At 33.7% G+C, this 12,336-nt stretch overlaps 2 protein-coding genes across 2 annotated transcripts; both read left to right on the forward strand.

Moving 5' to 3' along the window:
• Window positions 1-224: 224 nt before the first annotated feature.
• Window positions 225-3,366, forward strand: LOC137831644 (protein REVEILLE 2). Its single transcript, XM_068639404.2, has 7 exons — window positions 225-719; window positions 819-965; window positions 1,440-1,574; window positions 1,684-1,795; window positions 1,918-1,979; window positions 2,163-2,552; window positions 2,639-3,366. The coding sequence occupies exons 2-7, from the start codon at window positions 954-956 to the stop codon at window positions 3,008-3,010; spliced, it is 1,083 nt and encodes a 360-aa protein (XP_068495505.2). The 5' UTR covers window positions 225-719; window positions 819-953; the 3' UTR covers window positions 3,011-3,366.
• Window positions 3,367-4,984: 1,618 nt separating this feature from the next.
• On the forward strand, window positions 4,985-6,167 carry LOC137833102 (expansin-A13). Its single transcript, XM_068641474.2, has 2 exons — window positions 4,985-5,626; window positions 5,829-6,167. Exons 1-2 carry the CDS (start codon window positions 5,109-5,111, stop codon window positions 6,145-6,147), a joined length of 837 nt encoding a protein of 278 aa, XP_068497575.1. The 5' UTR covers window positions 4,985-5,108; the 3' UTR covers window positions 6,148-6,167.
• Window positions 6,168-12,336: the final 6,169 nt, after the last annotated feature.

Here is a 12,336-nt window from a genome sequence, read left to right on the forward strand (position 1 = left end):
TTATTGAAAAAAAAAAGCAAAAAGGGGTCCATGACCGTACGCCACGTGTCCGAGACAACTTTCGACGTGAGCCACAAGATTCCTTCGAATTCTTGAGATTTCGATGTCGGAGGAATAAGGGAAAATAAACTTTCAACATTTCCTACGAGAAAATAGAAGTTCAAATCTGACGTGTCACTCCCTTGTTGCTCCTTCTTTATTTTGCCCATCGCAACAACAATCACAAGAAACACTCTTTCGGGTCTGAGCTTTCACTTCTTCCAACTTCTCCATATATCTATCTATCTATTTTCTACCTCTCATCTTTCTTTATCGGTTAATTCATTCACACCCTTCAATAACTCTTTTCCTCACACAATTAACCATTTTTCTTTGTGGGCCTTGTGTAATTTCTTGCTTTTCCATTCCTTCTATTTTTTTGCTGCTACTGAGTTAGTGGTGTTGCTTGTGAGTTATGATGAGCCTCTTTCTATTGTGAAAAGATTCGAAATTTTCTTGAGGGAAAGGTGTGTAGTGGGTGGATTTTTATCCGTGCAGTTGTTGATTGAGGAGGGAGTTAATTTATTCTTTGCGATCAACGCTTGGTAGTGCTTGAACACAGGATTTGTAGATGATGGAGAGGGTTTTATTTTGTTCTGTGATTCTGAGATGTGAATTAGTGGTTGGTGAAGTGAAGAATCAAGACGGTGTTTGTATGATAAATTGACTTTTGGATCAAGGTGGGTCCATTTTTGTACACAATTTGTTTGGTTCTGTTTCTAGCTTTCCAAGGGAGAGTTGTTTGAGTTGTACTTTTCTTATTTGGGATTTGTATCCAGAAAGAGAAGTTTTAGTACAACTAGGTTGTGATCTGATTGTAAGTGAGGGAAGCAATATCCAACGGTGAAGTCGTGGAAGTTTGCAACTGTGAAGAGGAGCAGAAGATCTAGATCAGTGGTTTGGTTTCTGAAGCTATGGCGATTCGAGTATGTAATACATAAGTTTCAGTGAGCTATGTTTTCCTTTGATATGAATTTTTTAAAAAGGTGGAAAAGAGAGAACCTTAATTGCGTTTTGGTTTGCCTAGTTCAAATGCCAAACATGTATAGATTTCTCATAAACGGTTGAATTTACACATCTGAAAAAAGTTTGGATGCTTCCCTTTGGGAAAAGGAAACAGTTATTAGAAGGAGGCCTGTTTAAGCGATTGTGAATGACACTTGTTCATTTCTTTATCATAAGAGTTGTTTCATTGTTTTCTTTTCTTTCTTTTTCCTTCAAATATTTCTTAGGTGTTTTCGCTACTTGTCTTCTTGTGGAGTGAAAGATTCGCTTGAAAGATTTCCGATTCCTTAGTTGATAAATAATTTTGGTGTGGTTGGCCAAAGTATTTGAAATTTTTTGGGTTCCCTTGGTGATTATAATTCCTTATATTTCTTTTCTCTTTGAATTGAATGTAGGATCAAAGTGAATTCTACAGATCACCGGGTGGTCCTTCAGTAGGAAGTGGTGTATCTTTGAGTTCTGGAGTGCATTCCGTTACTCATATTCAACTTAATGAACAGTTTTCTTGTGGGAGTGACTATGCTCTGAAGGTTCTCCCTGAATTCTTAAGAATTATTATCACTTGCATATTATAATCCCTCTCTTTTCCTTGTGTTAGTGTCTTCTTTGTTTTAATCAGTTTTCTTTCTTCTTCAACAGGTAAGGAAACCATATACTATCACAAAACAGAGAGAGAGGTGGACAGATGAAGAACATAAGAAGTTCCTTGAAGCTTTAAAGCTGCATGGTCGGGCTTGGCGGCGTATTGAAGGTATTCTTAATTAAGAGCCTCCATATCTTAGGCAAGAATTTGTGTGTGTGCGCATGTAATAGTAATGAAGAAATGTGATTGTGTTTGGTCTGAGTTTTGAGATAACTTTGTTTTCACGACAGAACATGTTGGCACAAAGACTGCTGTTCAGATTCGAAGTCATGCTCAGAAGTTTTTTTCTAAGGTTTACTTCTCTATTCTAATAATCATTCTCAGTCATGTTTTCTACTTACCACAAACCATAGATCAGGTTAAGTTAAGATTTTGATGACCCTAGGATATCCAAAGTGCTACCTTCTTTGGGATTGAAGGATTTATCTGTTGTCCTTGAATTCACTCTCATTACTTTGTCTTAACTTCATGACAGGTTCTTCGCGACCCTACTGGGAGTGTTACAAATACAGCGAATTCAATTGAAATTCCTCCTCCAAGACCAAAACGAAAGCCAATGCATCCTTACCCTCGTAAGCTAGTTGAGACTCCTAATAAAGAAACTTCAATCCCAGAACAACTTATGAAGTCTAGTTCTCTGAAGTCATCAGATTTTGATCAAAACCAATCTCCGAAATCAGTATTATCAGGAGCTGGTTCAGACAGCCTTAGCTCCTCAGATTCAGATACACCAAATGAAAGTTTGTCCCCCATGTCATCCATCAGTGACATCCATACAAGTGATTTTACTTGTGCCGAGCCCAACACAACATCCGAAGAAGCTGGAATAAACGCCGATTCTTCTCATGATGAGAAACCTCTTATGGTACTTCCTAATCTTTATTGATTACAATATTATCACTTGATAAAATGATATATGACGTTGTATTATTGTTTGATCTCAATGTCTAGAAATTCAAGCTTCCTACAGACGAAAGTCTTTGCATGAAAGAAGACACAACAGAAGAATCTTCCAGCCAGACTTTCAAACTCTTTGGGATTACACTTTTTGTAACAGATCCATGCAAACCCTCTTCTCCAACAATTGAAGCATGCAAACCAATACCTCTAAACAAACGCAAGGGGGGTGGAAGATTGGAACTTCTTGGCCACATCACACCAAGTGAAACATCAGCCATATCCCTGCTAAAGGTGAGAGTGGGTCCTGAAGCATGTGGGAAAGGGTTTGTGCCATATGAAAGGTGCATGGCAGGGAGAGAAAACAAGTCTTCATCTGTGACAAATGATAATAGAGAAGAACAATGCATCCACCTTTCCTTGTAGCTCTGCCCCAATGGTTTTTTCTTCAAAAGTGTTCCCTTTGAGATGAAGAGCTGTAATGGTTGTTTAAGCTGCTGGATGTGAGTTGGCATGACATAGATGTGAAAACGGGGAGCTGCAAATTTTGACATCTCTGTTGCATCGCACATCATCCAGCTGTTCAAATCCGTAAACCTGTCTTTTTGTATTTTTTTACTTTCAAGTTTCAACTGTGAATTATATCTAGTGTTTTAATTTTTCAACTTTTTATGCTCCGTATGAGTATGCAAGTGTAAGTTACATACTTGTGCAGTGCTTATGAACCTACTTGTTCATAGATTCTAATACTTAGAAAGATGGAAAATTTTTGAAACGGTGAATTTCAGAGCAAGATTGTGGGGACTAGGATATATTTGAGGACAAAATGAGTTGTAGGGAGAGCATGTAAAATATATTTAACATATATTATCGTGGTCCTACTTTGTTAAGCTAAATCTATATTAACTTTATCTAAATAATTCAATGCAAAAATCATAAAATAAGATTTTATTTTATTTAAATTTTATCATATCAATCCACACCGACGGACCTTCGGTTGTTGTGGGAGCCGACACATGAGATTGACTATTCGGTTCTTACCGGTGCAAGATTCTTTTATGTCATAAATATTTCTTCTAAGATTAAAGTTTATTTATCTTTTCAATTTAAGTCTTTAAATGTCACAATATTTCTTATAAATTTTAAGTTTATTTATGTTTTAAACTTAATACTTTCTATATGATTCTTATGCTTGATATCTACACACTTATTATACAACACGGGGACAAAGGTGAAATGGAGATTTAGGAATTTAGTGTTGCACATATTTTACACAAGAACTACTTCTAAAGATCTATTTGGCAATTGCCCAGTGCCGATAAATACTCGGCCCTCCTGATGAAACTTCTTCTTACAGCTTGAAAAATTAATGATATCATCAAGGATTATTATACTATTATTATACAGTAAACCATCATAAATCATAATTAAAAAATAATTAAGTTTTATTACAATATAATTGAAGGTGCATACACTACTATTTGTAATAGGTGGACATCCTAAATATCAAAAGTAATACAATTCTTTTGTATCTTTCACTTGGACTCAAAGTGTTCAAATATAATTATAGATACCTACCCAGAAGACAAAAAAAAAATCCTTAAATCTTGGATTTAGAACGAATACATTAAGGGAAATCCGATCCTGGAAGAATAATACCTAAATTTAGATTTCTTTTTTCTTAAGGGTCAGGTGGAAGTCAAGAAATGAAAGCTAGCATTATTACTAGGAAACACCAGCTTTCAAAGGTATTGTTGATTCTCAAACCAGAGAATATTTTGGGTCTTAAACTTTGAAGTCCACATTCATAGTTCATCTCCAAAATTGAATAGCAGTGGATTGTGTTACTTAATCTTAATGTAACTTAATTGGACTATATTTGTTAATTTAAAAAAAAAACACAATTCAATAAAAAAAATTGAACTGAACTGAAACAAGTTCATACACTTTTACACAAGTGTAAATACACCCATACATATTGGCTTATTGATGCTGAATGATCCCAGCTACTAAACATTCAACTCTGTCAAGGATCATCGTGTTGAGAAAGATGACCCCACAAAAAAAAATCAGTAGAGAAAGTTCCCTCGAAAGCAACCACACATGAATGGTAACACTACTTTCTTAAAAAAAAATATACTTTTTGACAATATAATAATTGTACAAAATTATTGATATGATTAATAAAAAGTAGATTTCTCAATATATCATTAAAAAAAACATCTTCTGTACAGTGCAATCAATAACATATGCATTTTAAATTCTATTGAATGCAAATACAAATATTATTTGAGAGCAGTCCTCTAAGATTCTCTGGTTGACAATGAATAATTAATATGCTTAATTTATGAAGCTTTTTCATGCAGATTGAGTGTGTAATAGCCAGCACGTGGAACAGTTATTCAGAAATGAATGCAGTGAGAGGTACAAAAAAGACAAACAAGTAAAGAGATAGAAAAGTTACGAAAAAGCGAAAAGAAGATCGCCATCGCTTGTATCAACAACAACAACGAAACGCAAATCAATGTCAAAACTAGCCCTTCTCTTTTTTCTTCTATTCACATTCTTCAATTCTTCAACAGTCACAAGTTTATATTCTCCTTCACCTCCCGCCGCGCCATTTTCCCAAACTATCCCTGATCCCGACTCCTCTCCACGCGCCGAGTGGCTCTTCGCCCACGCCACGCACTACGCCGCCGCCGAAGCGCTTGGCGGCGCTTGCGGCTACGCCGACATTCCCAACGGCATGGCCACCGCCGCACTCAGCGAAGCCCTCTTCGACCGCGGCCAGATCTGCGGCGCCTGCTTCGAGCTCCGCTGCCTCGAGGAGGACTCCGACTTCGACCGCCGCTGGTGCATCTCCGGCGCGTCGGTTGTCGTCACCGCCACCAATTTCTGCGCACCGAACTACGGATCCGACGCCGAGAGCCTCAGCGGACACTGTAACCCTCCGAAGCAGCATTTCGTTCTTCCCATTGAAGTTTTCGAGAAAATCGCAATCTGGAAAAGTGGCAGCGGCAACATGCCAGTGCAGTATCGCAGGTACTCATTTTCACCCTTTTTTTCATTATCGCAAAGTTCTTGATACACTTATTTTACTATTGCCATAGTTAAATTTTGTTAGTAGCATAAAAAGAATGATTTGGAAGCAGTTAGAAAGTGCTAGTATTGAAGAGTGTAAGATAGAATTGGAAAGTGAGAGTTTGTATTTTGATTAGTGTTTGTGCATTTGTGTTTGGAGCAGGATAGAGTGCAGAAGAGAAGGGGGAATCCGGTTTACAATAAGTGGTTCTGGAATCTTCATTTCGGTTCTGATTAGTAATGTGGGTGGAATGGGGAACATTGTGGGTGTGAAGGTTAAGGGTTCAAAAACTGGTTGGCTTTCCATGGGTAGAAACTGGGGTCAGAATTGGCATGTTAATGCTTTACTACAGAATCAACCTCTTTCTTTTGAGCTCACTGCTAGTGATGGAAGAACTGTTAAGTCTTACAGTGTTGCTCCCAAAGATTGGACCTTCGGACAATCTTTTCAGGGAAAACAATTTCATGACACATCAATTTAACATCTTCCTTTTCTTCTCCATTGCAATTCTCATTCACTTCCTTTCTCTTTTTTTAACTACTAACATTTACAAATTAAATTACAAAAGTACTGTCTTCTACATTTCTGGTTGCTTCCAATTTATTTTAGGTCACCACTACAGAGGCTCGTGACCCTGCAAAAGAAGGGACAAGTCCTTCTATCTGCAAAAGTTCACATTATTTATTGGATAAAAAATATTTTATATGGTATAATTTTGAATTACAAATTTAGAAATGCATTTTGAATTATATAATTTAAAATATATTTTCATATTTAAACGTAAAAATATATTAAAAATTATGTAATTTAAAATATATTTTTAATTTGTATAATCTGAAAAATGTATTTTAAATTATATAGTTTATAATCTGAAAAATATATTTAAAATTATACAAATTAAAATATGTAATAAAAAATGTGGAATGTATTTTTAAATTCAAAAATTATTATAGATTATAAAACTTAAAATACATTTTTATATTATACACCCTAAACCCTAAAATATAAAGAGGTTAGTATCTTTTATTTTTCCAAAATCCCGTGGAGATTCACGAAGAAATTATGGGAATGCCATTACCAAAATATATATGCACCCACAGATAATTTCAAAGGATAAAAATGTTTTTTAGTTTTTAAATAGATTTAGGTTTTTCCTTTTTGGAATATATTATTTATATTTCAGATCTATTTTTTTTAATGAGATTTTGTCTTTTCAGTCTCGTTTCATAATTTTATTTTTGAAACGCAAAACAACTTATTCTGAACTTTTTTGGAACGAATTTTTCACTTTTGTTCTTACTCGAAATAACTAATTCAACCTTCTAAACATCACCACTGGAAATCACCAACAACTAACACCCTCCTATGCCATTTCCTCCTTTCAAATAAGACAGGCAAGAACAATTTTGAAGTTTCAGAAGTTGATAGGGTATATGTTTGAATTGATTGGGTGTAGGAAGCAAAAGCCACTTACTATCACCATCTGTAGTGGACTAGGTTTCGGCTTAAACCCTAATTGGTTTCTTATGGGCCAATAGATACGCTTAATAACTAAGCAATTACTTCTTGCACCCAATCCAATTTGAACCTGTACCTGATTTTTATGTGAAATGATAAAAATACCTTTAAAAGGGTATGGATAAAAATACATTTTAGATTTTTTTTCCGTAATACGTTTCTGAATTTGGATTTCTATAACACTTTTTTGAATTTCATAATCTTTTTTGGAATAATTTTTAGATTGTTTTTTCGAATTTATTTGTTTTTGCACACCAGAATTGATTTTTCAAAATGGGATTTTGATTTTCAAATTCTATTATGAAATTTACTTTTGTTCTTACTTTTTGAATTTTGAAGAATTTTGTTGGAAATTTAAAAGTGTATAGGGTGCATGTTAAAGAAATTGGGTGCAGGAGGAATTTGGCTAATAACTAAAGTATTCAAGTTAGGCTTGAGTTTTGGCTTAGACTGCTTCTTCCTGCACCCATGTGTTCTTCAGACACCCCCATAAATTTTAAAATTCCATAATTTTCCTTACGTAAAAAGTTAAAAACATGAGGAATTGACAGTGGTTTCTAGTTTAATTCTGTTCCAATTGGATAATACGGTGCATCTATGGATTATCTAATCTATAAACTTAAAAATTTAGCAATTTTATTTCGGATTGAGTAATCAAAACTCATAACATTTCGGTCTATCTAATCAGATTGCATAGTTGTGTTACAAATTACATAAATCAAAATGTTAATTCGAATTTGGGAATGAGTTTTGAATTACTCAATCCATAATAAAATTACTAATTTTTTTAAACTTATGGGTTATATGATCTGAAAAGAAACTGGATCCACGATGAAATGAAAATATTGATAGATTATTTTTGGATTATTTATTCACAATGAAATGAAAATATTGATAGATTATTTTTGGATTATGTAATCCAAAATATTGTATGTGATATGAAATGAGTTCTAGATTACCTTATTCAAAAAGTTTTTTTTTGAGTTATTAAATGGCTTTGGAGTGTTGTAAGTTTGTGCCAATGCAGAGGCTGTGGAGGATGCTTACCTACATTTTGAGTCCACGAAAAACAAGTATGGAATAGAATTATTGAGTATAAGAATCCTACTCTCAATGATGATGAAAATTTGAAGGCCTTGGTTGGGGTGTGAAAACTGTTTAGAATTTTTTATTTTGTATTTTTAACTGTAGGATAAAACAGTAATTTCCACCATAGTACTATGGGTGCCTAAGAACACATGGAGGTGCAGGAAGAAGAAGCAGCCTTGGGCTTAAAGACGAAGCGTGTTAGATTTGAATGAGGTTGAAACGAATATGTTGAAAACCAAATTAGACAAATGGTGACTACATGACAAAACGAGGAAGAGGAACGGAAACAGAACGAGAAAACTTTGGATATCACAATAAAAACAAAGCAGACAAATACTGTAACAAGTTCAGTAATAGTTTATTAATTCAATTAGTTATTGCAACCTTTCAACTTCCTTATCTCCAAAAGCTAAACTCTGCAACTTAAACAAAGGCATGTATCTTGAGATGGTTCAATCCACTTGAGTTGGGTTTGTCCATTTCCATTTTATCTTTCTTGAGCTTTCTATTCACACTGAACATAATCTAAATCACCCAAAGTAGTAGGTTTTGAAATTGATATGTTAAATTCATTTTCACAATAAAGTTTATCAAAGAAGGGTTTCAAAGATAAACCACTTCAGTTCCCAAACAAATAACTGGATTGATTGATTTGATCCCACATTATTATTATGTACACCATCTTCATTATAAGAGATAAATATTTTATATATTCTGCTGAAACTTGTTTTTTCCATCCTACAAATTGAAGTGAAATTAATATAAAGTAGAAATATTAGGTATATACATGCTAACTTAGGTAAACAAAAATTAAGTATACATTTAAAATATTTCATCTGCCTAAAGTAAACACATAACTTTGTGAGCTATATAATGCTTAATTTTGGACCACAATGAGAAGTTTGAATTCGGGTGGTCCAAATAACCATTCATGCAAAATGAAAAAAGGTACATATATATGGTTATTTGTAAATAACATGAACCTAAAATTGGTATACTACTTTCAGATGCACGTGCGTTGGGCTATATCAGAAAGTTTAAACGATTAATTTTCTTTCTACCCAACCGTATAAAGTAAGCAATGATATAATATATATTACAAATTGCTTCAAGAACGCATCATCTGTGTTCCTACCAAAATTATGAACAGTAAAAACGTTTGGCATGGGTCTTCATGAACAAATTAAAACTTGTTTTCAGTGCCTCTGCCTTATGATGATTTTTTCCACTTTTGTAATAAATACTGTAAAAATAATATATCAACAACAGTTGTGTTTGCTCACTCTGAGTTGAATTTGATTGTTCTTTAAAGTGGTTAGGTTTTTTTAGTATTTTTTCAATTAGAAATTTGGTTAAATATGTTTTCTGTTTATACGAAATTAATTTTCATTTTTAGTATTATCTAAATATTTATAGTATGAAAATTATGAAATGAGTTTTTTTATATGTAAAATAATTGTTATTTTTTTTAAATTGATATTATTTTTTTAAAAGTTATTATTATTTTGATTGGAAACTGGTATCTACTGTAACAAGTTGATGAAGTGGTGGAAATTTAAATTGAATTAATTCTAAATATATAATGACATATTTCAAGTTTAAATAAAAACAAAAACTAATTTCGTATTATAGGAAAAAAAAACATATTTAAGTCATTAAAAATTAGTATTTCATGATAATATATATTGTAAAGTAAAACGTGGATTCCAGTAGAAAATGAATACCAGAAACACTTAATGAATTGTATTGTTATGTGCAGAAATATATTCAAAAGTGAAATTTGGTTTAATATTCAGAGTCAGTCCTTCAACTAATTCCTTTTTATTGTTTGACCAACATAATATATTATTTTTTGGTTATCTCATGGATTTGCATATGCTGCCAATTAATGAAGCTTTAAACTCTGAAACAAATAAAGCAAACGGTTAAGGAAAGAGGAAGTGATGAGGAATTTGAATGGAGTTTAGTCTTTTTGTGTTTGAAAAGAAGGAAAGAAGCTAGGTGCAAGGAAAAAGCTAAGAAAATCATAGAAATGGTCCAAAGGGTGAAATCATATCATGTCTGGTTGCAGCAGACAAGTCCACTAACATGGATCCCACCAAAGTACAGGGGGCTTATAAGCAAGCTTTGTAGCATGTCTTCACTATCTAATTGTTTGTGACAAGCTATAATGTCTTGTAACATCTCTTCCAAAATCATGTGGTTGTCTGCAATATAGATTATCATTGCATGTGTTCAGGGTATATCAAATGCCCTTTCAAAACATATCCACATGCCCAATTTCACCATGTCACTCTCAACAAATGTTCTTTACAATGAGGCCATTCACATGCTCCAGATTAACATCAAATTTGGTGAAAACTAATTAAATTAACTGCTATGGACTCAGCTCTAATGCCTCCCTCCATCCCTTTCAAAGTGCTTTTGTGGAAACCATCTCATAGGATGCGTAAAGGTTGTCAGAAAACAACCACAATGGCAGCAAGTAAGCAATAAGCATTCGTGTGATTGCCCTTGACGCTTCTTCTGTTTGTGTTAGGCAGTGTTGGCAGATTTTTCTTGGAACTTCATCACTGACAAGTTACAACAATAAAAGATTTTCAACTTTTGTTGTGGCCAGTCAATACTACTTTAGCACATAATATCATCAACAACCGCAGCCTGAAGTTACATGTCATATATGGTAATGGACACAGGCATGAGGCTGAGAAAGATAAAACTAAATGGTTACATTACATGAAGTGAGGTTCTTGTCAAAGTTGAGGATAAGTTTGATTTGTTAAGCATTAATAACAAGGATAAACACACAGGTTAATCCACTACAAGTTACAATTAAGACTAATCAATGAACAAGTTTAGGCTATGTATTTTCAAAGTGTCAAAAAGGAATGCACTGATAATATCATATCAAGTGCATATATCCATTTAATTTAGTGGGTATGCTGGCCTCAGAGGAAACACTTGAGATTAACAAGTCAAATCACTCCCTAGTACCATTAATGATTAGCATAATTGTATCCAAATTCAATTGCATATAGCTGCATTGTTCCAATTATTTCAAGGTAGTTGCCATTCACTGTCATACTTTGAATAATTTTTCCCTGCCAAACTTATCTCCATTGAAAGGTCCTATTCATCTACCTAATTGATTTTGAAAATGTAGTCGTTTTCTTCTCCATCTGAATCAGTGAGCAACTAATGGATGTTGAACCTTTCATCTTGTTTTGTAGTATATAGCAATAATTAGGATAATAAAGTCTTGAATGTAGGGGCTATTGACTCTGAAACTGAAACTGAATCTGAAACTGAAACCTCCCTAGCCCCTAATTTCTCTTTTTTTCTTCTCTATATAGTTTTTTCTACTGCATTGCTGGTCCAAAACACATGATATAGATTGGTTAAAACATCTTACATACCAAAAGGATAGAAAAACCAAGAAGAAGAAGGTAGAAATTTGGGGACCCCTTTAGTTCCACACGCACATTGGGGTTGTTTGTGACCGACAAAATCCCATTTGAGGATTTACTTAGAATTTATGAAAGGGCAAATGGATGTGTCAATTCATGAAAGAAATATCCCTATAAGTTGGATTTATGGTGATCCAAGTAATAACTGCTTGTTATGTTCAGCAACACAAACACATAAAACAGTCCACACCAAGAGGACACTTGACAAGAAGACAACATGGGCACGGCCATGTCTATCCCTTACTTCCTCCTTTTTTGTCACGATAACAAAATTTTAAGACCATTCCATGATGTTCCCCTCAGACACACTCACCCATCTCCTTTTTCTGCATTTCTTTCACATAACTTCATATCTTTCCCCATTTCTCTTCTATAGTAAATCTCTATTGCATCACCTTCACAATTTATTAACATTTTCTTTTATCAACAAAGAATAAATAAAATAAAATGAGACACTTCAGTATTGTTATAATCCTTATAAAAAAATCAAACAAGTTTCTTATCACCCTACCAATTAAGGATCCAACGAACATTACACTACAAATCAAAATAATACACGAGCTCAAGATATAGAAATCCAACAAATACAAGTATAT

This window comes from Phaseolus vulgaris, chromosome 6 (genome assembly GCF_051622355.1).
Source record: "Phaseolus vulgaris cultivar YP4 chromosome 6, ASM5162235v1, whole genome shotgun sequence".
Taxonomy (NCBI): domain Eukaryota; kingdom Viridiplantae; phylum Streptophyta; class Magnoliopsida; order Fabales; family Fabaceae; genus Phaseolus; species Phaseolus vulgaris.